Here is a 27,869-nt window from a genome sequence, read left to right on the forward strand (position 1 = left end):
CTACTTTCCCAGGTCACAGCAGAGAGCTGTTTCGGAAGTGGAGCAGCTGGGACTCGAACTGGCCCCCATATGGGATGCTGGTGCTGCAGGTGGCAGCTTTACCCACTATGCCACAGTGCTGGACCCTGGATTGGCTTTTTAACTGAGAATTTTTAAAATCAGAGATCATATGGTTAAGCAACTTTCATTACTAAGCACAAATAGTCAATCAACAGAACTAAAATACACTTGCCTTTAGACTGTAACTGTTCATGGTTTTTAGGCATGTTAACTTTGTTTTTTTTTTTTTGTTTTATATATCTGTATCTATCTATCTGTCCATCTATATATACTTCTATATATATATCTTCCCTTCTTTTTCCTTCCTAATGAATTTTCTTTTTTTTTTTTTTTAATGTATCTTCCCTTTTGAGCTTTGTGTCTCTTGGCTGTCAGGATTCTCCAGATGTACAATTCCCAGCAAGATAATGCTGGCCTGGCACTTTGGGATGATGACTCATACCTACAGAGCAGATAAAGCTAAGTTTAACAATGGACTGCAGGTTAAAGACCACTCCTTCTAAAATCTCTTGGTTGCTTCCATGTGGCTAAAAGGGTTTCTGATACTACTGGGTCATCAAATCTTCCCTCCCGACATTGGATGGGATCAAAAAATAGGTGCAATCCAATCTGGCAACAAGAGACAAACAGAACCTAGTTACAGGATAATTGATCAGTGATGTGCTCAGAAAAAAAAAATCGTGATTACAAGGAGGAGACAAAAATCAAGATGGAGTCACTGGTGTCATCCCTAGACAAAGTCAGACAAAGCTGAGAGGTGATAAAGGAAGGGTTCTGATTCATGGTTGCCTGACAGTAACTGATAGTTGTCTGCTAAAATTATACCCTCTAAGAAGGGCCCCAACTTCAAAAGAGGAGATGCTGGCTGGAGGTTACTTGCTATTCTGAAACCTAGTGCTAGAATCTACATACAGCACCCACAGTGAGATGCTGAGGAAGCTTTTTGACCTCTCTGTACCCGACAAACATTAGGGCTGAGAGTAGTAACTTGAAAGTGGCTGTGGCGGGGGGGATGGGGAGTAAAATTATGGATGGTGTAAGTTTGAAAAGTCTGGACATTGTCACCCAAGGCTGGCTGATGTGTCTGACAATGACATACACCTTGTACATAGGAGACAGATTAGGTCACACTTTTGGATAGCTCACCACTGCACATACAGCTCATTATGTGCTGCCATTTCTGGCCAGAGAGCCGTCCTTGTTAAAGCAGTTACCCAAAGTGGAAAGACTCTAAATGTCCTTGCAGCTGCTCAGTGGGGAACTTGTGCTCCCATTAAAATATTGTGGATACATCTCCCCAGCTCTTCAAGACATACACACCCAGAATAGTGCTATCTCTGACCCTACACCAGGTCTAAATCAATGGCTTTTTTCTTCCCTTTGGTTCAGGACTAGAAGTCCCAGATGGCAGAAACTACTAACCTTTCTGGTTACTGTTGTAAGTGTAGGAATTGGTAGCATTGCCACCAAGTACCTTAGCCCAGAAGGCTGAACTCAAAACCCTCACCCATGCCTTATGCCTTACAGGCGGTATGGGGATGCTAATATGTTGTTGCTACAGAATGCTGATGCACCTGCAAGATAAAATTGTGTAACTGGACTTTGCACTCCCTATCCATGATGCAGAAAGATTTCTGCACTTAAGCCAGGAACAGGGATTTTCTTAAGGAGATGTTTACAACCGCCTCTTTCCCATCCTGAAACACCCCTACTTCACCCCTTTAACAGCAGGAAGTAGCCAGAAGGATCAATGCTCCTACTCCTACAGGGCTGAGGAGTAACAAAGAATGGGGGGGGGCGCTGTGGTGCAGTGACGCAGTGTGTTAAAGCCCTGGCCTGAAGCGCTGGCATCCCATAGGGACGCCGGTTCGAGACCCAGCTGCTCCACTTCCGATCCAGCTCTCTGCTATGGCCTGGGAAGGCAGTAGAAGATGGCCCAAGTCCTTGGACCTTGCATCCGTGTGGGAGACCCGGAAGAAGCTCCTGGCTCCGGATCGGCGCAGCTCTGGACATTGCGGTCAATTGGGGAGTGAACCAGCAGATGAAAGACCCCCCCCCCCGCCTCTCCTCTCTCTGTGTAACTCTTTCAAATAAATAAATCTTAAAAAAAAAAATAGGGGGATTGAAACCAAATACTAAACAATGGCTTAAATGCAGATGTTGCATACGATCAGACCCCAATCACCTAGCATCACTCTTAGCTTAAAATGTTCTTGCTCTGCCTTTTGATAGCACTAAAATTAACTCAGTAAATTGAGGGAGCGGTACAGCTGGTCCTGCAAGATTCTAATCAGCAGACTCACACAGTCCTTTGCTTCTCCAACAGATAACACCTTGATGATCAGTATTGTCACAGGGTCTTGCTTCAGGGGAATTCCAGGTCTGGGGCAGAACACGTAGTTCCCAGACTAGCCAAAGCCCACTTAGCTATCATAAAATTCCCCAAAGAGCACGATATGATTGCCCAATCAAAGGAAGATCATGACTGTAATACTACTGGGCCTCAGTACTCCCTGAGATTGCAAGAAAAATGGCCACTCAACAGATCTCTGGGTTATGTCACTGTTTTTCAGCTAGACTTGTTTTAAGTTCTGTATATGTAAGCTTTTATGCTGCTAAATCAAAGCGAGCCAGTGCAGACTAAATGAAATATACCTAAAATAATATTCAGACATAATAGGAACCCAAATGCATGTTGGGTCACATAAGTAAATATTTGACAGATAACCTGTTAGGGGAAGCTATAAGTATGACAACATATTCTTGGTAAGAAAGGTTAAGGAAAGAGAATTGTTGGATAAGGAAAGGTATTTTATATGAAATTTTTGTCCTAGAGCAGAATGAATGGGTTATTCCAGGCTGGAAAGGAAAAGATGGGACAAATAACAGGGAAATCTAAGAATGCTGTAGAAGGCTTGCGGGAGTTCAGTGTTGTAGGGGATTAGGTTGGCTGAGACTAGAAAAAAATTAGAGACTCTAGATTTGGGTTCTCAACTCCCTTGATGGAGAACTTAGCTTCTATTTTCTATCCTGCCCCTAGTGATTCCTCTAATACCTCTCCTCCTTACCCTAATTCGTGGGTCTCCTCTTTTAAAGAAACCAAGTTTGGTTTATCTCTTCCAGAATACTGCAAACCCATTTCCAAATGATAGTGAAACTCCTTCAACATCAAATTCCTTGAGAGGAAGCCATCTACAGTCCCCTTGGCAAAACAGTAGACAGTTCCAGAGTGGATTACCCCTTGTCCCCTTGTCCTGCTGGAGCCAGGACTCCGGGATGCCATAAATCCCTGAAAGATCAACAACCTTTGAGCCAATGCAACGTCCCTATCTAAGCACGACACAATTACAGAAGATGAGACCTTCACCCAAATGCCAAAGATTTGTCATTGTTGATCTCTTGGGAGGGGGGATCTGGAGAATACCTGGGATCCTGACAATAAGAAGCCCCTGGTAAAAATCCCCAGCAATAAGGAAATCACTATTGATGTAGAAGCCCCTGCCAGCACCAATCTGCCCCAGATAAGTTGTCAGCTAATATCTGACCTGCTCACCTGCTGCTCCCCTACAGTGTATTTTAATAAATCGAACTCTGCTTATTTCTCTTTGTTCTACTGCTGGTGAGGCCCATTCACCGGCCATAATCAATCACTTTCCAAGACACTGCTAACATCTAGTGTGTAGAGGCCAGGGACACTGCTTAAATTCCCACAACACACAGGACTGTCCCTACCCTATGTCCAAATAATTAATCATGTATTCCAAAATGTCAGTAACAGTGAGGTTGAGAAAATCGGCCAATCTGGCTACTCAGATTCCCTGTGCTTCAGGATCCGTGTATCACAGAACATTGAAAAGATTAAAGAAGAAAGAGAAAAGACAGAAACTGGATAAGGACATTTTGTTAAGTTAGAGAAAACCATTTTAGCTCAGTTGTACTGTCTTTAATTCAGTACCTCCAATCTAAATACCATTTTATGGACTATGTCATCAATTATAAAGAAAAAATGGAACAAACATTGACATACCAGGAAGCAAGAAGAGATTATTATGTAAATGCCTTTATTTGAACTACTACATTGCTACCAGATTACATCACTTTTCAGAGTTAGAGTAACATAATGATCTCAAAAACTATAGTAACAGCTTGACAAAGCAGGAGTACATTAAGTCCTACATATATATTTTCAATTTTAGTGACCACATCTCCTTGTTTTAGATGTAAAATTTAAAAATATATTGTACACTTAGCACACTTGGCCTACCGAATCCTGTCTAAGTTCTGAGCATACTCTCTCCTCAAAAGTGTCACATTCAACAGCATTTTAAATGTAAAGAGAGAGTTTGATGGTACCGGTTTTAAAACAAATAAGGATGGATTGAACCAAGCAATTTAAGACAAAATATTTCAATTGTTTACAGCTTGGGTGAGAGGGAAGATGCAAATTTAAGGTACATTTTTTTTTCCTCTATAATGTATGTGTTTTACTTACTTGAAGACCCCTTAAAAAAAGTAGCAAAATCAGCAGTCTTGCTTAATGTAATCAAAATATTCTTAAATGTACAAAAAAGGATCATGTAGAAAGAATACTGTAAAAAGATACTGATTTCAAAAATAAAAGAATAAGAAAAGCTTCTATTACATTCTGCACAGCCAGTTACTTTGGCAAATTCTCAGTACTACAAAGATAAGCAAAGGATACTCATATCCAAACACCTTCTGATCATAGTCCTCGAATAAGAACTAACATACTGGATGGAAAGTAAAGTTACTGTCTAATAATAATTCGTATTCAAACATCTAAGCCAATCCCAAGAGAAGGACATTCTAAGACGCAAAAAAAAAAAAAAAAAAAAAAAAAACCAAACAAAAAACAGAGAAAAATAACAAATAGCAAAGGGAAATGGCACGGGCAGCATCCTAGGAGAGAGCAGAACGGTTTGGCTAGGAGCACATTCAGGCATGCCTGAGACATCCAACTTCTGACTATGCGCAAGGGGAGTTGTTGTTGTTAAAAATTTTTCCTCCAAGGGCTTTCATGATGAGCTAGTCTTGTTAATCAAAACTGAAAGTCCTTTAAATGACCAAGAGTCCCTTAAGCCATAGCTGACTTGCTAGTCACGCACCCGGGAACAGGGGCGTTTTCACTTAGATCGGTTATTTTACACTCTCTTCATCCCCCTGCCCATCAAACACGCGAACACTGTCATGACCATCTTGGGCTTTACTTCCACAAGATCTTCGGGGAGAGCATACACTCTGGCTCCAATCCTTCTGGCCATGGACACCGCATACCTATTTATGGAGGAAACAAAAATCAAGCTGAAATGTTTGCCAGTCAAGGGCACCATGTGAGACTTCATTTCTTCTTATGCATTTAGCTGGGGCATAACAATTCCACATTGAGAGTTCAAATCAGAACGCTTTCACTTCTTATTTTCTGTTTTACTTTGGCTTTGAGTTCATTTTAAAGTCACACCAGGATCCTAAACCGTAAGCTCCATTAGTTGGGACTGATAATATTTATTCACTCCTTTCCTCCAATGTGTAGTGAGAATTAATCTTGAACTGACTTTATATGAAAATGAAATTACTTAGGTTGGCTGTAAGATCAGTGCAAATAAAGCCCTTAGTTTCGTGTTTAACATATAGCAAAAGCTCAAGCATATTGGATTTCAGAGGCAGAGAGAGATCATTCTTCCATCTGCTGGTTCACTCCCCAAATGGCTGCAACAGCCGGGGCTGGGCCAGGACTCCATTCAGGTCTCCCATGTGGGTGGCAGGAAGAAAAGTACTTGGGCCATCTTCTGCTGCCTTCCCAGGTGCATTAGCAGGGAGCTTGATTGGAAATGGAGCAGCTGGGACTGAAATCAATACTCATATGGGATTCTGGCATCACAGGCGGTGGCTTAACCTGCTGTGCCACTACACCTATCTTTTAATTCTGTTTTCCATAAACTTTTTAAATAGCCTTGTAAGAGTGGTCTACATGCAGTAAAAGAAACATAAACAGATAATATGTTTAAAAAAGAGTCAGGGCAAGAATAAAGACACATGAGACAAATAATGAGTATAAAAACTATTCTGTCTATAAAATTAAGAACTTTAAGGGCTGGCATTGTGGTAAAGCAGATTAAGCCACCATCTATGACGCTGGCATCCCATGTGAGCACTGGTTCGATTCCCAGATGCCCCACTTCCAATCCTGCTGCCCCCACTAATGCTTCTGGGAAAAGCAGTAGAAGATGGTCCAAGTACTTGGGCCCCTGCCACCCATGTGGAAGACTCAGATGGAGTTTCAGACTCATGGCTTTGGCCTGGGCACTTAGTCCTGGCTTTTGTAGCCATTTGGGGAGTGAATGAGCAGATGGAAGATCTCTCTGTCTCTTCCCTCTCCGTCCATCCATCACTCTATCTTTCAAAAAGAATAAATTTTTTTAAAAAAACAGTGAGACAGATAATGAACATTGTAAAGTATGGATATCCTTAACTTGTTTTTTCCTTGCTCTAAGTTTGAACCTGATTTGCATTAAAAGTTACACTACATGATTTCTATAACCCACCAAAGTAAGTGATTGAGCACTTAATATATATATATATATATATATATATATATATATATTTTCACTTAATCTCTATAAAACTTCTAAAACATTGTTGCCCTATTTTACTGATGAGGAATTTGAGGCTAAAAGGTTTCTTCCATACGAGTGAGATTGTACAGTATTTGTCTTTTTTCCCCCAAAGAAACCACTTACTTAATGAGTATAAATTTCATCAGTACAACTGTAGGAATATAGTGCTTCTTCCCATTATACCTCCATCCCACCCCACAGTATTTGTCTTTCTGTATCTGCCTCATTTCACATGACAAAATGTTCTCCAAGTTCATCTGTGTTACTGCGAATGATAGGATTGCATCCCTTTCTTGGGTGTGTAGTATTCTACTTTCATATGTGGAATCTAATTCAAGAGCTGATCTCATAGAGAGACAGCAGTACCATGGTGGTTAGTGGGGAGGGAAGGGTAAGGAAATGTTGGTCCAAGGATATATAATTCCAGAGAAATAGGAGGGGGAATAGGCCCAGGATAGAAAAAGATAAAAAGTGTGAAATTGAGTAAGTGATTTCTTGGAGCCAGGGCTGGTGGGTGAGGGGAGGTTACGTGGGGGAGGGGAGAGAAATGGGGAGTGACTACTAACAGTTATGGAGTTTCTTTTTTATGTAATGAAAATGTTCTAAAATACATTATAGTGATGGCTGCACGACTCTTTCAACATACTATAAACCACCGGATTTTAAAGTACACTTTAAATGATGAATGACATTAAATGTGAAATCTATCTTAATCAAGCTATTTAAAAGAAATGTTAAAAGCTTTCAAAAAAGAAACAGAGGTTTCTCCCAGTTGACACCACACTTAAGGTGGCAGAACCTAACTAAGAATTGGGGCCGGCGCCATGGCTCACTTGGTTAATCCTCCACCTGCGGCACCGGCATCCCATATGGGCGCTGGGTTATAGTCCCGGCTGCTCCTCTTCCAGTCCAGCTCTCTGCTGTGGCCCGGGAGGGCAGTGGAGGATGGCCCAAGTGCTTGGGCCCCTGCACCCGCATGGGAGACCAGGAGGAAGCACCTGGCTCCTGGCTTCAGATCGGTGCAGCGCCAGCCATGGCGGCCATTTGGGGGGTGAACCAACGGAAGGAAGACCTTTCTCTCTGTCTCTCTCTCTCACTGTCTAACTCTGCCTGTCAAATAAAAAAAAAAAAAAAGAATTAAGATTGGCCCAGCCACAAAGTCCACATTCTTTCCACAATCTTAGGCAGTCTCTCTTACTTGGCATTATTGTGCTTGTCATCTTCTGTTAGATTGCCACTCTTAACAAGGTCATAGTTTATGCAGCCAGGCTGGATGGCATCAATTAAATCCACCACTGCCAAACTGGAGCTGATCGTCTTGTCCTAGTGAAAAGGCAGAACCAGTCAGAGAGTCTCCATTATGTACAAAGCAACATACGCTTACTTGTATAAAATGTCAAGAACAAAGCTTAGCAATTTAAGAGGATCTCAGCATTCGCCCAGCAATTCTCATTCACAGAGAAACCAAAGGTTGTCCTTCCCAGTTATAGATATGATCTGGCAAACATAGTGTGGAATCTAATAGGGATTCTGACCTTAAAGCTCTGAATGGAAGTTGATTTCCCAGCTTCACTCAACGTTCTGTTCACCCAGTTCACAATGATGTCATCATTAGCTTTCTGACCCTCTCCAAGATCTTCCAGGACATTGAGGGTATATCTAAGAAGCAGAACAAAAGGTCACCATCTACTTTATGGAAAAAAAAAATGGCAACACCAGAAAGATGCTTTCTCTTCCATTTCTTTTATTCCTTAGGTTTGGAAGACTGAAGATTTCACGGAAAGAGATTCACAGTATATGGAAAAATTACTTCAAGTAGCAGTGGCTTGTCAGCGCTCCATCCCTTTCAAAGGTGAGGGGAAGATCTACCATGCTTCAGTGAGCAAGTCCAACAGTCTGTTCCAACGGTGGGAATGACTTTCACTGGGCTTTGGCTGCTACTCAGTTATGATGAATGCTTTTCAGCGTTACGGTTGGGAAATGTTCACTTTCACACGGATATATAGGGATGCTCATTTTTTTCTTATAGCTGCTTTATTCACTGATACTAAATGTGCCTTCAATCTGTTTGGCAGACTTCTTACGAAGGGGCATCAGGTGCAGTGGTTAAGACACGGCTCGGTAGATCTGCATCCCATATGGTAGTGTTTGAGTTCCTGTCCTGGCTTGGCTTCCGATTCCAACTTCCTGCTAATGTAAACCCTGGGAGGCAGCTCAAGTAACTGGGTCTCTGCCACTCTCATGGGAGACTTGGGTTGATTAATAGCTCCTGGCTTCAGTCTGATTCAGCCTTGGGGAGTGAACCAGTGGATGGGAACTCTCTCTCCCTGTCTGTCTCCTTGCCTCTCAAATGAATAAAATAAATAATTCTTAATTTAAAAAGAAGAAATTGTTAAAAAATGGCAGGGGAGGGAATAGTCATAGTTTTGCTGCCTAATTTACAAGGAAGAATTTCCCATTGAACATCCAACATATACAACAGGTCTTCAAAAAGTTCACAAAAACTGCCTATTATGGAAAACTTTGCATGGATTTCAAAATTTCTGGAACCAAAACAAACATCTATTAATTCCCTTTGCCATTAGCTTTTTAAATTCATTTTCTGTATTCATTAATTAAACTAAGTTCATGGGGCTGATGCTGTGGCGCAGTGGGCTAAGCCTCTGTCTACAGTGCCTGCATCCCATATGGGCACTGATTTGAGTCCTGGCCGCTCCTCTTCTGATCCAGCTCTCTGCTATGGCCTGGGAAAGCAGTAGAAGATGGTCCAACTGCTTGGGTTCCTGCACCCGTGTGGGAGACCCAGAAACTCCTGGCTCCTGGCTTCAGACTGGCTCAGTTCCAGCTGTTGCAGCCATTTGAGGAGTGAATCAGCAGATGGAAGACCTTTCTGTATCTCCCTCTGTCTGTCTGTAATTCTGCCTCTTAAATAAATAAATACAATCTTAAAAAAAATAAACTAAGTTCAGAGTTTAAAAGCAAAGGTTTCATCATTGGTACATTTCCTTATGAAAAACAATGACTAAATCACAGACTTGTATGATAATACAGCTTAAACTGCTATAATTGTGTACTATACCTTCTCATCAGCTGCCAGATTAAAGCTAAAGTCAGGGTTTGGTTCCCATCATTCAGGTCTTGCCCTCCAATGCCAACAAGGGAGAATTTAGCAGGATGCTTTCCTAATTCAACAGCATAGTTGCAGTTTTCTAGCTGCAAACACACAAAAGTCAATGGTTATAGATTTTCATGTGTATGTGTGTGTGTGTAATGACAGGTGTCAGCACACAAAAACAAGACACAATTTCTATCCTCAAGTGATTCATAGTTCAGAGTTTTTGAAACAAAAGAAACAGATCAAGAATACAAATAGTCTGTATCAAAGATATGGAACAACTTAATTATCTACCTTTTTCATGTTGGCTCCAAGTTTCGGGTATGGAGGTTTATTAACCTTACTCCAGTCAACAGGAACTTTAATTCGTTCATATAACTGTAAGATGACCAGGGCGTCTTGCAGGTCACTAACAATTTAAAAATAACTTAATCAGTGTTTCAGACAGCTGGATCTCTCCTTAAATCTGTTAATACCACGCTGTCACACAAAATGCATAAAATCATAGATAACTCCCCAGATTCCTGTTTTGTATCAATCTGTGTTGAAAACAGAGCAAAGACCATCCAACGCACTTAAAGGAATTTACTGTGTGAGCAAGGCAATATTCTAGAGGCTGGGCTCACAAGATAAAAATCCCTGTCCTATACTGGAGTAAGAGAGATTGACAATAAACTAGCACCCAGCTAAATAATATGATTTGGGGTGTGTGTTAGTGTTATGAAGAAAAACAAGGAACTAGGGTTATATGTTAGAGAGTGGCAGGTGGTAGCCAGCAAAAGTCTCTTGAATTGGTAGCTGGAATATGATAAGGATGCAAGACATGTGGGCAAAGAACATTCCGAGTTGAGAGAACACTGGGCCAAAGGCCTTGAGGCACTGTGGATGGTCTGCTTGAAATGTTCCCTGGTCTGTCTTTCAAAATATAAAGCATCCATTCCCCAGGGCCCTACAGACATTCATACATTCTAACACTTGCAGTTAATGATTATGTAAAGAAATCACTGGAATTTCTGGGTATTGGGAAAATGATGGAAAGTGCCACTCAACATTTTCTGATATAAACAACCACTACAAACTAACAAGCTTAAAATCATTATTTGTGTTGCATCCATTCATGGTGTTCACAACTTTATAAGTGCATAGAAGTGCTTACGCATAGAGATGGTTTACGTGGGGATTAACGCCAAGAGAGTTCATCCAGTTACGGAAGGTTCTTTCTTCACGAGTTTCTCCTATTAAGAGTATTTCAAAAGTTATTTCTTCATTAAACACCCTATGTATGTGAATATCCATGTGTTGGATTATTTTATCTGCTGTATTCAGACCTAAAAGTTTCTCCAGTATGTGCATTTTTTTAATGTGATGTTTGAAAAGGGCTCTAAACTTTGGCCAGCACTGTGGCGCAGCAGATTAAACCTCTGCTTGAGACACTGGCACCTCATATGAGCACGGGTTTGAGTCCTGGCTGCTCCACCTCCCACTGAGCTTCCTGCTAATGTGCCCAGGAAGGCAGCAGATGATGGCCCAAGTCCTTGGGCCCCTGCCACCCACATGGGAGACCAGGATGGAGTTCCAGGCCCCTGGCTTTGGCCTGGCTCAGTGCTGGCAGTCATCTGGGGGAGTGAACCAGAAGACTGAAGATCTCTCTCCCTCCCTCTCTCTCTCTATGTCGCTGTGCTTTTCAAATGAAATAAATAAAACTTAAAAAATAAAAAGCATTGTCATCCTGAAACACTGGTTTACTAAGTGGCCTTACATTCACTGCCCCTAGACTTCTTTTAAAAAGTTCACTTGTGGGGCAGGCATTTGGCCCAGCACTTAGGATACTAGGTAGGATGCCAGTGTCCCACACCCAAGCACCTGGGTTCATTTCCTGGCTCTGGCTCCTGACTCCAGCTTCCTACTAATGCAGACCCTGGGAGGCAGTGGTGATGGCTCAAGTAGTTGGGTTCCTGAACATCCATGTGAAAGATCCAGATTGCATTTTGGGCCATGGAGAACATTTGGTGAGTGAACCAGTAGATAGGAGCCCTCTCTCTATCTGTATCTGTCTCTCAAATAAATTAACCTAAAAAAAAATAAAGCAAAAGTTCACTTGTATTATCACTTCCTAGCAGCTGCCAATTTTTACTCAACACGTGCACCTGCTTATAGTAGATACCTGCTGAAGGCAAGCAAGCAAAGACACTTAGTAGGTCCAGATGATGAAATCACCATGGCCTTTGTATTTCTACTCTGTAGTCTACCCATTAGAATTCGACAAGCTTTTAGTTACCTTCTAATAGTGTCCAGTCAATATCCTGGTTCTCTGGCTTAGTTAGTGCTGGGTATTTATTAAACAGGTTAGCAACAAAGGCTAAGTTCAGTTTGGGATTTCCACTGACAACATCAGCAGGGGTGACAAACTGTCTGCAGCCTAATTTGTCTGCTTGTTGAAGCATACTCTCAGCTCTCTTCAAATCATCTGTTTCCTGTTGAAGTGAAGTAAAGACAGTTTTTTAAAGCCCATACTAAAAATATAGAAATTTTCCCTACAATCATAGTCTGGGTATACAATTCTACTTTCTTTTAGCCAACATATGGTACTTATTATAAAATTGTTTTGAATGCAAAAAAAAAAAAAAAAAAAAAAAGTTGGCTTTGCTGGATATGCAGTACCTTTAAAATACACTAGGTGGCGGAAGATAATATCTCTACATTCTGGGTACATTTAACTTCATTCCAAAAAGCCAAATAAAAGAAATACATACATAAAAGAAAAAGAAACACACATAAAAGAAAAAGAAAAAATAGGGAGAGAAAGGCTAGAATTGCTCAGATTTTAAAATTAGGCCTTTATACCTCCTTTAGTGTACAGCTGGAAAAATATGAAGGAAACTGAAAAATAAGGGAAAAGTGTGAGCAAAGAAAGGCTCAGGGATAAAATGAGTGAGGTGCTTGGATGCTAGTGGGAAGGGAGGCTTTGGGGGAGGGGCACAGACTTGCGGAAAATAACACAAGGAGAAATTGAGCAAGATTGTGTAGGGCCATAAGGGCTAAGCATAGAATTTTAGATTGAATTCTAGAGTCATAGGGCGGGGCAAGAAATCATTGAAGAATTCTGGGAAGAGACAAGAGGACTGACTCAAGAAGGGTTGTCCCAGAATCAGTTCATATACTAGTGGTGTTGCCCCAGGTACGACATCACTTAGCTAGCCATTCCAGATTCCCTAATTCACAGGATGGCCCCTAACCCCAGCAAGAGTGACCTGAGCTGAAAAGTTCTACATTTAACATACAGACAGAAATACTCAGATAGCATGCAAGTCGCTTACAAGTTCAGTTCTGGTTAGGACAGTGCAAAATGGTTTAGCCTGTGAACCCACTCAATTCTGTTGTGCAATATAGGTTAGATATGTGGATTTTGTTAATTACCGGAATGTATTCCATATCTATTGGGTACACAGAACTATAGAACCCCAGCAACTTGGGACTAAATAGTGCAACCCTTTATGCATAAGCAAGATGAAATTCAATGTGGGGAAAGTTCTTGGTCCAAGTTCACTAAACAAATTAGTGACTTATGTAACCAAAGGAACAAGGTCCCTGAAAGAGATTCCTCAAATTGAATTTCATGGCTCTAGAGTTTGAATATATAATCAATTACTATGGTTACAATCCGAATACTTGGAAAAAGTTGATGTCTGGTGTTTATTTCCCTATATTTGATTTGACTATTTTATGCCATCAGTATAAACCAATACCACCATAATTATGAAACTCACTAATAAATTATAAAAATAAAGCAGAGCTAGTTTTTTTTGTCTCTGAATTACATGTACAGTAATACATTTCTAAAAGTAATGCTTAAAGTTGTCAATACTACCACATGCAACTGTAAAAATCTTTGGAATTATATGAAGTCAACAACAATTCAAAAGAGCACCTATACTTACATTGAAACCTGACATGTTAATATCTATCCGTGGTTCACCTTCCTTTTGTCCTTTTGGTGCAATTTGATTGAGAAGATGGAAATACGCTTTGGAATCCTACAAATGAATGGAAAATGTCAGTGAGGTCACATTCATAAGGAATGAATGCATCCCATTGTCCCTTGTTTAGAAGGATATTTGCATTAGATTTTGTGAGAATACATGGCAGAAAATTCTGCTTTCTTATTTAACTGATCTTTTCCCCAGAAAATTCCAGCTACCTGGCTTATATCTCCTGAATATGGATGAATTGGAATTTGATGTGCCCTTACAATTTACTGGCATCATAAACACGATAATGCTAACAAACGTAGCTAGTTCTGTACCTTCACGGAATTACTGAAGTCAATAAGCTTGATAGAGAAAATATGCATGAAAAGAAGCAGCAGAGCAGAAATCCAGGAAGCATAGGGAAAGAAAAAATGAAGAGGTTATGTCATTAGAAAGTGCAATAAATACCATAATCTATGGTAAAGAGATTACCTGTGTAAAAATATACATATTTAATTGTAAATTTAAATGATAAAAAGTCTGAAATGAAAAGTAGTTGGTAAAGCAGCATTCAGCCTTTTATGATCTGCATGTACATAACAAAACATGCTTGTCTTTTTGTGTTGAGCTCAGGCTGCTCCACCATTTGCACATTGTTTACTTGGAATCACAATACATAAAACAAAGTGGAGTTGCTCATAGTGGGGTTGGCACTGGAGAATTCAGACTGTGGACTATCCACCGAACACACCTTGGCAGTCATTGTCCTAGCGCAAACGCTTAAGTGTCTTCACACAGTCTTCTCTGGAACACTAGAGGACAGGACTGCAGTCAAGATTAACCCTTTGGGGGCCGGCGCTGTGGCCCAGTGGGTTAAAGCCCTGGCCTGAAGCACCGGCATCCCATATGGGTGCCAGTTCTAGTCCCGGCTGCTCCTCTTCCAATTCAGCTCTCTGCTATGGCCTGAGAAGGCAGTGGAAGATGGCCCAAGTCCTTGGGCCTCTGCATCCACGTGGGAGACCTAAAAGAAGCTCCTGGCTCTGGATCGACTCAGCTCCAGCCGATGTGGCCATCTGGGGAGTGAATCAGCAGATGGAAGACCCCTCTCTCTGTCTCTACCTCTCTCTGTAACTCTTTCAAATAAGTAAAATAAATCTTTAAAAAAAAAAAAGATTAACCCTTCAGGGCCGGGGCCAGTGCTGTGGCATAGCTGGGAAAGCTGCCGCCTGCAGTGCCCACATTCTATTTGGGCACTGGTTCGAGTCTTGGCTGCTCCACTTCTAATCCAGTTCCTGGCTGATGGCCTGGTGAGGCAGTAGAAGATGATCCAAGTGTTTGGGCCCCTGAATCCGCATGGGAGACCCAGAAAAAGCTCCTGGCTTCAGATCAGTCCAGCTCTGGCCGTTGTAGCCACTTGGAGAGAGAACCACAGGATGGAGGATCTCTCTCTTTCTCCCTCCCTCTCTCTGCCTGTGCCTCTATGTAACTGTTTCAAATAAATAAGTAAATCTTAAAAAAAAAAAAAGATTAATCTTTCCCTATCTAAAGATCACCTTCCCAGCCTTGACAATTTTATATTCCTGGACATTGAAAATATACACAAGCTATAAAGGAGTGTTTCTAATGGTAAGCTCTGTACTACATGCATCCTCATCCCCTTAGGAAGTTGCTCAGTATGATGGGGTCTTCAAAGAGCTTGTGGAAAACTAGTAATATGAAAACCTATGTATGGATTTCCAAATTCTGTTGCACTAAAATAAACGTATCTTGTAATCTCATCTTCCTGCAGACTTTCTGAAGTGCTGGTATATGGGAATTACTGGATTCAGTCTCAGAACTACTAGAAACGGATCTCTATGAGCTTCCAAGAAAGCTACATCTTAATCTAGCTGTCAGATTTTGAAACTCAGTGCCATAAATGAGTCTAGGAATGGCAGAGATCAGGTGAGTAAAAGCCATGTAGGGCAATTCATGAAATGACAATCCAGTACTTATCCTCAGGGGGCATAAGATTTACCTCCTAAGGAAGGGTGAGTTACAGCTGTGCAAGCCCATTCAGTTCTAATTACTTGCTAATGTTACATAAACAAGTTATAGTCGAATCCTATGCACTTGAGAAGAACAGCTAAAGAGCAGACCCAGTAGAATCTGTATTTCCTGTCCTGAAAGGGGCCTTCTAGGTGAAAATTCAAACGTGAATATGCATACATTGGAAGCTAGTTCTTATATTAGCAAACAATTCTTTGCTCTTTAAAAAAAATTCAAAGAAGGTTTCACTTAAAATATATCCCAGTATATAAAATCCATTTACAAGTGGTTTTCAGTAACATACCTAATACATGAAGCAAGAAATGCCTGGCCAAATCTATCATATAAGTTAAAAAGAAGGGGTCAGATGGTGTTATAATCTGGGGGCTAGCCTTAATTTTCACTGATATAATCATTCCAAGTCCCCTCTTGCTTCCTCTCACTACTGAATAATATGATCTCCGAATATTGTTTTCATAGCCTGTGAGTGATATCTGATAAAGAGCCTCAAGTTTTTTTCCCTTCTCTTGTTCCAACATCTGGACTTTGGAGAAAGTTGAGTTGGTTACTGAGCTGTCTACAACGCAGTCAGCCCTTGCTGTCTGGTTCTCCCCAGACACCAAAGCCTGCAGATGCTCAAGTCCTTTATAAAATAGAGTACACTGCAAATAAGGTATGACCATTCTCCCGATTACATAAAATATCTCTAGGTTGCTTGTATAATGCCTAAAATGATGGAAATATTATGTAAATAGTTGCTATATTGTCTACTGTATGGTTTAGGGAATAATACAAAAAAAAGCTGTGCAATATTTTTTCCAAAGTTTTAATCTATAGTAGGCTGAATGTGCCGATGCAGAACCTGTGCACACGGAAGGACAAAGCCACAGTGATTTCGGCCTTCTCTGTGTGAGAAGCCAAAGGCAACATGTGGTAGATGAACATAACCAACATCTCCCTCCCTTGTTGGCTTTTCACCTACTGCTCATGGTGAAGAGTTGGTGCCAAAATTCAATTCAATACAGGAAATAGTTGAGGGTCTCTTATGCAGTAGAGATTATGTTAGAGACTGGGGTTAACAGGAGGGTTTCGGGGTGGGAGACACAGACATAGGTAAGAGCGCTTCATCCTTCAAAAAACTCAACATGTGAAAGTGGAGAACACAACAGGAGAAATGGCAAGCGAAGGGAAGTGAAGGGGAATGGTGAGGCTCTTCCTCTCCTCTAGGTCTTTCCTAACAGGTACACTGGGCCCTGAGAAAGGCCTAGAAGAGTCGTGCCCCATCCTTTTGTATTCCATGTTCAGCAGGAGGCAGAATAGGAAACAAATGAGCACTATAATTCACTTAGGCTTTTCCCACGAACCACAAGACAGACTTGGTGCGCATGCTTCTCTATTTGCTTCTGCCTCTCTACTGAAATCAACCATCAGGATCAAAAGGCAACAAGGCCTGGTGACATCCTATTAGTATGTACTCCCTGGTAAGCTGGAATGCAATTCCCTGAGGGTTATACCTCCCCAAAGTGTTCTAGTTCTCTGCACAGTTACCTTAATGTCAGCACTGAAGTTGTTGATTTTTTGCCAGCCTGAGTTTTCCAAGTGAAAGTTGGCCCATCTAAGCAGAAGCTCTTCTGGAGACAACTTCATGAGCTCCTCCAAAGTCTCACCATCTCGGAGTAAAGCAGCCAAGGCTAGAAGAAAAAAAACAATCCCATAACCAATATATGCTAGGATAATGGTCACTGCAAGCCGTTCACTCTTTTGACTCTCTGTTAAGAAACGGAGGTACAAAAACTACTAGGTACTGATAAACTAATCAAAAGATAAATATGAAACTATGGGGGCCAGTGCTGTAGTGTAGCGGGTAAAGCCGCTGCCTGCAGTGCCGGCATCCCATATGGGTGCCAGTTCGCGTCCCAGCTGCTCCACTTCCAATCCAGCTCTCTGATATGGCCTGAGAAAGCAGTAAAAGATGGCCCAGGTCCTTGGGCCCCTGCACGTACATGGGAGACCTAGAAGAAGCTCCTGGCTCCTGGCTTTGGATTGGCACAGCTCTGGCCGTTGTGGCCAATTGGGGATTGAACCAGTAGATGGAAAACCTTTCTCTCTGTCTCTCATTCTCTCTCTGTGTAATTCTGACTTTCAGATAAATAAACAAATATTTTAAAAAATGAAAGTATGTATCTATTTTAAATGATTTTTCAAAAACATTTATTTTTTTTTTTTATCTTTTATTTAATGAATATAAATTTCCAAAGTACGACTCATGGGTTACAATGGCTTCCCCCCCCATACCGTCCCTCCCACCCACAACCCTCCCCTTTCCCACTCCCTCTCCCCTTCCATTCACATCAAGATTCATTTTCGATTATCTTAATATACAGAAGATCAGCTTAGTATACCTTAAGTAAGGATTTCAACAGTTTGCTCCCACACAGAAACATAAAGTGAAAAATAATAGATGATTTTTTTTAAATGATGATGAAATCAGATCAGACCTATTGTCATGAAAAACATTTATTGTTCATTTGAAGGCAGAGTGACAGATTGGGAGAGACAGATAGAGAAAGATCTTCCACCTGCTGGTCCACCTCCCAAACACCTGCAACATCCTGGTGTCAGTGGCTTAAGCCCCTGTACCACAGTGCCTGCTCCAGTAGAAAATTATTAAGCAAGGTGATATACATAGACATTGTATTATGAGAATGTACCATAAATATTATATAAGTTTTATAATATTATAATTATATAAAATATGTAATACATACTATAATATATAATAATTATAATATATAATTCTTTGGTTATTCACATTCCAAATACCAAATAAAGTTATAAATTTTGACATTTTCACATTCCACCACATATTTGCATAAATTACTCTTATTTTATACTTTTTTTGGGGAAGGATACTTAAAACTTGGGAACTTTTACTTAACCTTTTGATTAAAATAGTCTAGAAACATTATGGTACTTAAGTATATAAAATACTATCTATTTAAGTATAATTAATCAATTCACTCTTTTAAAAATTTTTTTATAAAGATTTATTTATTTATTTTAAAGTTGGAGTTATACAGAGAGAGGAGAGGCAGAGAGAGATAGAGAGAGATCCTCCATCTGCTGGTTCATTCCCCAGTTGGCTGCAATGACCCGATCGGAAGCCACGAGCCAGGAGTTTCTTCTGAGTCTCCCACATGGGTGCAGTGGCCCAAGGACTTGGGCCATCTTCTACTGCTTTCCCAAGCCATAGCGGAGAGCTGGATTGGAAGTGGAGCAGCCGGGACTCAAACTGGTACCAATATGGGATGCCAGCACTGCAGGTGGTGGCTTTTACTTGCTACACCACCCTTGAAGGGTTTAACTTCTTTTAAAAGGCATTTAACACAACCTTATATTTGTCATTGCTCCTAACACAGAAAGGCTCCTCAATAATCTTTCTGTTGTTGAAATGAATGTGTGAAAGAAACCAAACTTTCTTGGGTAAATAATTCCATAGGTAATAGGTAGAAGCTTGGGTCCTTGCATAGAGCAAGGCCTAAAATTTAAACATTGTTCTAAGAAGTAGTGTGGCCCTTATGCGATAATTCATTCCCATCTCCACTAAATACTGGAAAGAATTACACAGCGAGCCAATACCTTTCTATTTGGTGTTACCCTTTTCCTTCAACTCCTTTAAGCCAGACAAACACCATGGTGAAGGCCAGCAATCTAAATAATTCTAGTCATTCAAAAGTAAATACTTTTGGGTGGATTGAAAATATAAGTGTACCAAAGCTTGAATGTGCAAACAAGCCTTATAACTTACAAATATACAAAATCAGACTGTTGACAGACATTATGAGATCTGGAAAACATTGAGCATCCCAAATCTATACAAGGGGACTTGGAAGGGGCCAGCACTGTGGCATAGTGGGCTAAGCCTCCACCTGCGGTGCCAGCATCCTATATGGGCACTGGTTCATGTCCCAGCTGCTCCTCTTCTGATCTGGTTCCCTCCTTGTAGCGTGTTAAAGCAGCAGAAGATGGCCCAAGTGTTTAGGGCCCTGCACCCACAGGGAGACCTGAAAGAAGCTCCTGGCTCCTGCCTTCAGATGGGCCCAGCTCTGGCCATTGTATCCATCTGAGGAGTGAACCAGCAGATGGAGGACCACTTTCTCTATTATAGTAATATTTATATATAAAATACTTTACTTTTATATAGAAAGGAATCTTAATATCTAATTACATAATGATTAAAATATATAATATGAAATTATATATTTTAAAATATAATTATATGTAATTATAAAATAATTTTATATATATAAAAAAAGAAAAGTTCATGGGAAAAATAAAAATAAATAAGTTTATGGAAAAAATGGAATTTGAAGATAAATTTATCTTTGTGCCACAAAACTTCCAATGCGTAGCTTTCCACAAACTTTTTGACGAACTCTCATATTTTTTCTCTAAACTAACTGGAGATCGAGATGGTGATGCTAAGAAGTTCTGGATTAAATATGAATGTTTGGATTGTTGCTCAACATTTTACAGGAAGAAGGAAATGTAGTACTTGCTGGGACCCAACGACAATTGTATGGCATATACATATACATCCTATAAATCAGCGATGTGATATAAAACCTAAGCTGTAAAAAAGATGATGCTTCTGCTGGCCCAGCAAACGCGAGACCATCACGGGTAGGTTAGAAGACTTTCAGGGGGCCAGTGTTGTGGTATAGCGGGTAAAGCTGACACCTGTGACACCGCATCCCTTATGGGTGCTGGTTCGAGTCCTGCCTGCTCCACTTCTGACCCAGTTCCCTGCTAATGTACCCAGGAAAGCAGTGGAAGACGGCCCAAGTGCATGATTCCCTGTCACTCATGTGGAAGACTTGGATAAAGCTCCTGGCTTCATTTCAGCCTGGCCCAGCCTGGCCTTTCAGCCACTTGGGGAGTGAACCAGCGGATGCAAGATATGTCTCTCCCTCTCTCTCTGTAACTCTTTCAAATAAATAAATAAATCTTAAAAAGAGTTTTAAAGAAGTCTATACCAATGATAGGATATAAAATATATTAAAAATAATAGGAGATGGTATACAATGGTAAAGCTGAGGGTAGGGATTGTATGGGCAGGGCAGAAAAAAAAAACAGCTATCAAATTTGGGACCTTAAGAAAATGGTATGGGCTACCCATTTAAGTTCCCGCTTTCTAAGGAAATATACTTAAAAACATGACGGGGCAGGTGCTGTGGTATAGTGGGCAAAGCTGCCACGTGCAGTGCTGGTATTCCATATGGGCGCCAATTCGGCTGCTCCACTTCTGATCCAGCTCTCTGCTATGGCCTGGGAAAGCAGTAGAAAATGGCCTGAGTCTCTGGGCCCCTGCACCCACGTGGGAGACCCAGAAGAAGCTCCTGGCTTCTGGCTTCGAATTGGCATAGCTCTGGCTGTAGCGGCTAATTGGGGAGTGAACCAGCAGATGGAAGACCTCTCTTTCTCTCTCTGTGTGTGTAACTCTGACTTTCAAATAAATAAATAAATCTTTAAAAACAAAACAAAACAAAACAAAAAGCCATGACAGCACCATGGTAGCCTGATAGATTCTAAGCCCCTCCAATCGGAACTTGCTGGACAGTGGTTTTGCATTCTAGCTCCTTCCTACCTAATCCATAAAGATTTTCCTCAGGTCCCTAATTCAGGACTTTGATTTGAGAATTACTCCTGATTTCTTACTCTCCTCCCACCCCTCCACCCTGCAAGAACTGGAGCGGGATTTAAAGAGATAGTACACAGTCAGAGGTGAATGCAGGGGGAATCTCCTCCTTACTCTTGCAACCACCTTTCTCTCCACAAAAAGACCTTGGCTTTGGTGACTGGCCTTCTCATGCCCTTGGGCAGACAGATGCATTTTTAACTTCAGTAACAAAAGTTCCTTAACCTCTCTATACCACTGTGTCTTTATTGTAACGTGAATTTTGAAGTGTCAGCTAAACGTTAATTACTACTGAAGGAGAGAGTTGCAATTAGGCTGTTGTCCTGAATAACTCCACAACATTATCTTATGGTAATTCTAGTTATCATCTGATCGCCTCAATTAAATGAAAGCATGACAGTCTGCAAAACCAGAAGAAAATGAAGTAATAAATAACAACTGCATTCCATTACCTTCATTCCTGCTTAATTCAATGTCAGCGAACAAACCGATTTTAATGATCTGCCAAAGCAGTCCCAAAACCAGATGAGGTTTCCCAGCTCGCAAATCCTCCGCACCAATGTTTACAACATGACATCCAATGGCAGAAGCCGAGTTCAGTGCCAAGTTCAAGTTTTCCTGTGAGACAGCCAAATTATACACTTGCTTTTTGATCTTTCTGTTTTTTAACAGTCTACCTCTCTCGTCACTGAAAATAACACTCAATGAGGAAATTAATATCCTGTATTAACTTTAGCCATATATGATCCACAGGGAATAAATTCTAGACTTCAGTGTTCAAAAAGCAAAGCTAAAAATAATCTCGGTCTTTTTTTTTCCTTTTTACTATCTTTAGCAGAATTTCCTGGGAAGTTAACTTGATATTTTTATTTGGTCCCTCTTGAAGTACACTAACACTATAGGAAAAGGGTAAGTGACCAGATTAAATGTATCTATGTGAATAAAGTGTTATACTTCTAAAAAAGCCTAAATGAGAGATCAACAGTATTGCACACACCTGAAAGAGTTCCAGAATTTATCAGTTTCCACATTCCAAGGCATGCTCTTTGCCTGAGGGAATTTTTGCTAATAGTCTAGTACTCCATTCCAAAGCATGCCAGTGATTTAAGATCTGAACTATTTTTTCTTATTTCTGCAATCTTTGAACACATTGTATAGAGAAAATAACATAGGTTATTGGAGTTAGAGATTTGAGCCTCAGGTCCAACATGCACTTCAGCCCCAGCTCTCTTTGTAAGATCTGGATAATAATTCCAACCTTAGAGCTGTTACTGAGGAGTAAGTGAGAACATAGAAGGGGCAGGCTCCATAGTCTACAGAATAGGTCCTCAAGTAGTAGTTTGCTGGAGGGAGGGAGGGAGGGAGGGAGGGGAAAACAATGCCTACCTGAATGATGAAGGGTGTCAGTTTCTTCTTGTTGATGGCTCTTTCATCAATTGTATCAGGAACCGAAAGGTTGATCATCTTACTGAAGCAAAAAATCAAATGCAGGATATAGATGACTTTTATCATGGTGATCACAAAAAACTATACATACCAAAAAGGCAAATTAATGCAAACCAAAATATTTATAATAGTTGGGTATCCCAAGAAGAAGATTGGATCACATTTTCTCATTTTAATTTTTTTGTATTTTTCACATCCTCTTATGAGAATGAATAACTTGGATACTGGAAAAAAAAACCCTTAAAGAATAAGGGTTAAAACAGATAAGATCTTACCCCGAAAATGAGTCTCTTCTTATTAAAAATAATCTTCTCATTTAGTAAAATTAGAAGTTAGACTCTAACATTTTAGATGTTTATAATACTGTCCTAAATTTTTTTTTCTGCATAGGCGAAGCTATACTTATTTCTATGAAAAACTTCACTGTTGACTCTGGGGCAAGAGCAACAGAAATAGGTCACTGGAGGGTAGGAACTGAAGAGTAGTAGCCTCTTTTTTTTCTTACTGGAAGCTATGATACATCAGAATAGATACTGACATACTTATGCTCAACAAAGTTATAATGTCCTCCTTGCTCAGTGATGAGAAGATAATGAGAGCTGAGCACTTCCCTTTAAAGAGGTCCCCAATCTATGACTGAATTTTAGGTTCAGGAATAGATCGAGGGGTGAAATGAAAAAGGAGAATGTGGATGATTTTCCATTTTAATTATTTCCCAAGGTGAAGCTGGCAGGCATCCAGAAACAAACAGACCAATTATGTGGAAGTATTTCTCTGGAAATCTGGATATAGATCAAGCTATCGCCTTACCAAAGCACGATCCCGTCACCAACAGCTTTGAACAGGTCATCGGTATTTGGGTTCATTGGTATAACATGTCTGCAGTCAGGATCATTTTCCAAAGCTTTGTTTATCCAGTTAACAAAAGCATATTTCTCTTCCTCTAAAATTATATTAAATAACAAGATATTAGTTCATACTCTAGGCTAAATGTTTGACTTTAGACTCTAAAGTAGTTCCTATGGTAGTGCTGAAAGTTAATGTTTCACAAACATTTGGTTATCCTCTTTGTAAACCCAGATACTAGGAAGCACAGGAATTCCAAAATTAACAAATGGAATAGGGCAAGTTAATTGATCCTTAGAGAAGCTACTCTTCAAAATTTTTGAAAAATGACTTTACGGTAGAACTTCATTATAACAAAACCTAGCATTATAAGTATAAGGGTACTTCAAAAAAAAAAGTTCATGGAAAAGTGGAATTAAAAGATAATTTTGGTTGGTGCAAAAATTTTTTTGAATGCCATGCATAGGTTTTATATAACATGCACATTTCATAAACTTTTTGAAATCCCTCATATGCCTGTATTCCAAAAACAATTTTTTAAAAAAGATTTACTTATTTGAAAGGCAAAGTTAGAGAGAGGGATATAGATCTTCCAGCTGATGGTCAACACCCCGAATGGCCACAATGGCCAGGGCTGGGCCAGACCAAAGCCAGGAGTCTCTCCTTGGTCTCCTATGTGGGTACAGGGAATCAAGCACTCGAGCCATCTCCCAACTGCTTTCTCAAGTACATTAGCAGGGAGCTGGATCAGAAGTGGAGCAGCTAGCACTCGAACCGGCACCCATACGGGATGCTGGTGCTGCAGATGGCAGCTTAACCTGCTACACCACAGTGACAGCACCGCATTTCAAAAATTTTTAGCAGCTTATTTTAAAATCCATTTTCCATGACCTTTTTGAAGTACCCTCATATCAAGTCTCTTGCAAGTTAACAAAGTCATACAATAAATACTTGTAATGTCTTTATGGTAAATGTTCATCCTAAACCACATACGTGTCACAAAGGACTTCTTCTGGATTCTTAATTAGGAAAAAAATATTTCTCTAGAGCCTCTCTTTCACCTAAGAGCACCCACCATATTAGTTTACTTTGTAAACCCAATGCATGTGAAAGCAGTACCTGAGTAAGAATGCTGTGTTCCTTCACTGGATAATTCTGAAGTTCCTCCCAGAGCGCAAATCCCTTCTTTCCTGTTGATTGCTTTGCGGAAGGTTTTGGCAATGTCACTGCTTTTCACCTCTTGAAAAATCTATTAAGTAAAATAATTTTGTTGGTTCACAATCTACAGCACATACAACAATAAGCAATTTATCTCCTTTTATATGTTATCACCCACTTTTTTCTACAGGTGATGAGTGTTCAAAGGAAACCGGGGCTTGAGTATAGGAAAGGCTCAAGAAGTACCACATCACTGCTATGGAAATGAAGCGCCAAAAGTCAATTGCACACACTTGTCAAAAATATTAAGTGCTACATGCATTGATTGCACTTTTAAGCCAAAACTCAGTGGGGTTCAAAGGAACAGGTAAATGTTAATTTTGTACCAATTAGGAAGGCTTTGTTCTTTTCCTCAATTCTTAGTGCAAAGAAAGATAAAAATGTATGCCTCCACAAAATCTATTTTGTGCTGTCATGGGGTAGCTCAGTGAGGGTTGATTCAATCAAAACTTATAGAAAAATATGGTGACAAATGGTGTTAGGTTAGCAGTAATAGATGACTATCAAGAATAGACACACTAAAGAGACTTCAGTGATTGTCTAGTCTTGGCATTTATGAAGTCCAGCTTCTCTTCACAGTATGAAACATGGCTAATGAAGTTGAGTTGCACATTCCAATTACACAAAAGCAGGTGGTTACAAAGCAAATTTCATATCCTCATATAAACATTTGATTGAACAGATGAGTATTCTAAAGGTCTCTCTCTATTTTTTTTCTTAAAAGATTTTATTTATTGGAAAGGCAGAGTGACAGAGAGAGACAGAGAGATCTTCCATCAGCTGGCTCACTCCCCAAATGGCCACAACAGCTGGGGTAGTGCCAAGCTGGAATCAGGAGCCAGGAACATCATCCTAGTCTCTCCTGTGGGTGGAAGGGGCCCAAGTACGTGGCCATCATCTGCTGCCTTCCCAGGTACATTAGCAGCGAGCTGAATGAGAAGCAGAATAGGCCTGACTCAAACTGGCATTCCAACATAGGATGCTGGTGTCCTAAGCAGCAGCTTAACCTGTTGTGCCATAATGCTGGCCCCTGTATATATATTTTCTAAATACCAGCATTTACTTAACTGCAAATTTATTACTGATCTACTAATGTGCATGACTAAATTAGCCACCTCCAGTCAAACAGGAGCAAGATGGAGTAACTTTACACAACTCTTTAAATGCTGTTTAGAACCCCATTTAAATGGACTCATCAAAAGAAACATGTGACTGTAATGGAAAAGTTGCTGAACAAATGCAAAAGAACTCAAAGGCCTTTGGCATTACTGAGAAATAGATACACGTCGTAGAGGGATGCAACCTATGTCTGAAGTTCATAGAACAGGGTCACTTCTGGTTCTATCTGTCGGGGTAGCCATGAGCAGAAGCTGAAATCCAGCACAGGCTACACTAGCCAAGCCCTGTGTCTTGCACAAAGACTATGTCAGGTGGAAGGAAGGAGTGGTTTTTTTTTTTTTTTTTTTTTTTTTTTTTTTTTTTTTTTTACATTTAGTCTTTTCAGGAAGGCACCTTTGAATAATTAATTTACCTAGAGAAAGTGACTTTATGTATAGTCAGTGGCCCTATGACAAGGTCATTTTTTCTTGTTACTTTCTTAAGTCCTGACTTCTCTTGAACTCACAAGCACAATTTTATTTAGGCAAATAGTAAGCAATAAGTGTACAAAAATCAAGCTTACTCTATTTGCATGATTGTGATTTGCTGCTATACCTGTACTTTTAATGGGAAAACTTTAGAATGTATGTATGTGTGTAAGGGGTGCTTATCTACATGTAAATGCATATGGACACACACACACTACTCTGAATCCTGCACACAACCAGTGAAATCACCCTTCCTCCTCTATGGCCATTATACTGACTCTAAGTGTCAATAGTGTGGAGGGGACTCATGCATTCCTGGCAATTTTCAAATTTTTAAAATTATTTTTACTTACAATCTGATTTTTTTTTTTACAGGCAGAGTGGACAGTGAGAGAGACAGAGAGAAAGGTCTTCCTTTGCCGTTGGTTCACCCTCCAATGGTCGCCACGGCCAGCGCGCTACGGCTGGCGCACCGCGCGGACCTGAAGGCAGGAGCCAGGTGCTTCTCCTGGTCTCCCATGGGGTGCAGGGCCCAAGCACTTGGGCCATCCTCCACTGCACTCCCTGGCCACAGCAGAGAGCTGGCCTGGAAGAGGGGCAACCGGGACAGAATCCGGCGCCCCGACCAGGACTAGAACCTGGAGTGCTGGTGTCACAAGGCGGAGGATTAGCCTATTGAGCCACGGTACCGGCCCTACAATCTTATTTTTTAGTCTAAATTTATCTTTTTAAAAAAGGAATTACGTTTTAATTTACAAGGCAGAGTGGCAGAGAGAGGAAAAGGAGTGGAAGTAGGAGGGAAAGAGAAAGAGAGAGAGATCTTCCATCCCATGGTTTACTCCCCAATGGCCACACCAGCCAGCGCTGGGCCAGGCTGAAGCTGGGAGCCAGTAGCTCCATTCAGGTCTCCTATGTGGGTGGCATTCTCTGTGGTCTTCCCAGGCATGTTAGGAGGGAGTTGAACTGGAAGTGGAGCAGCAGGGACTCGAACTGTTGCTCCAATATGGGATGCTGACCTCATGGCAAAAAATGTTACTGCCCACAGAATGACACAGGAAAAGTCATTTTTCTTATTGGTGCTTTTGTTTCAAGGATCAGTTACCTCTGAAAATGAGGCACTTTCAATGATTACAATTTCAGTTGAAACAAGGAATGCAAATTTGTAAACATTGTAGAAAAGAGGAGTAATTCAAGCAAAAACCCAAACCAGAATGTTTTTGCTGTATATTATCCTAATGCAATTATTTACATAGTTCCAGTAAAATTCCT

At 40.6% G+C, this 27,869-nt stretch overlaps 1 protein-coding gene across 10 annotated transcripts in view; it reads right to left on the reverse strand.

Annotated features, from left to right (window-relative positions):
- Nucleotides 1-4,104: 4,104 nt before the first annotated feature.
- PLS3 (plastin 3) overlaps nucleotides 4,105-27,869 on the reverse strand; it is a 92,232-nt gene continuing 68,467 nt past the window's right edge. For 5 of the 10 annotated variants that reach the window (XM_051827279.3, XM_051827280.3, XM_089323849.1 and 2 more), the window contains 14 exons: nucleotides 24,916-25,045; nucleotides 23,761-23,893; nucleotides 22,891-22,972; nucleotides 21,957-22,122; nucleotides 17,355-17,497; nucleotides 14,114-14,140; nucleotides 13,749-13,844; nucleotides 12,089-12,284; nucleotides 10,967-11,045; nucleotides 10,105-10,219; nucleotides 9,775-9,908; nucleotides 8,231-8,354; nucleotides 7,894-8,018; nucleotides 4,105-5,355 (listed from right to left, as the gene is read on the reverse strand). In XM_051827279.3, the coding sequence (XP_051683239.1) occupies nucleotides 5,223-5,355; nucleotides 7,894-8,018; nucleotides 8,231-8,354; nucleotides 9,775-9,908; nucleotides 10,105-10,219; nucleotides 10,967-11,045; nucleotides 12,089-12,284; nucleotides 13,749-13,844; nucleotides 14,114-14,140; nucleotides 17,355-17,497; nucleotides 21,957-22,122; nucleotides 22,891-22,972; nucleotides 23,761-23,893; nucleotides 24,916-25,045 (1,683 nt within the window). In that variant the 3' untranslated portion in view covers nucleotides 4,105-5,222. The remainder of the gene's footprint in view (nucleotides 5,356-7,893; nucleotides 8,019-8,230; nucleotides 8,355-9,774; nucleotides 9,909-10,104; nucleotides 10,220-10,966; nucleotides 11,046-12,088; nucleotides 12,285-13,748; nucleotides 13,845-14,113; nucleotides 14,141-17,354; nucleotides 17,498-21,956; nucleotides 22,123-22,890; nucleotides 22,973-23,760; nucleotides 23,894-24,915; nucleotides 25,046-27,869) is intronic. The other 5 variants (XM_002720237.6, XM_070066620.2, XM_070066623.2 and 2 more) reach the window with 1 other exon arrangement.

This window comes from Oryctolagus cuniculus, chromosome X, assembly GCF_051225735.1.
Source record: "Oryctolagus cuniculus isolate XC-2025 breed Fujian yellow rabbit chromosome X, ASM5122573v1, whole genome shotgun sequence".
Classification (NCBI taxonomy): domain Eukaryota; kingdom Metazoa; phylum Chordata; class Mammalia; order Lagomorpha; family Leporidae; genus Oryctolagus; species Oryctolagus cuniculus.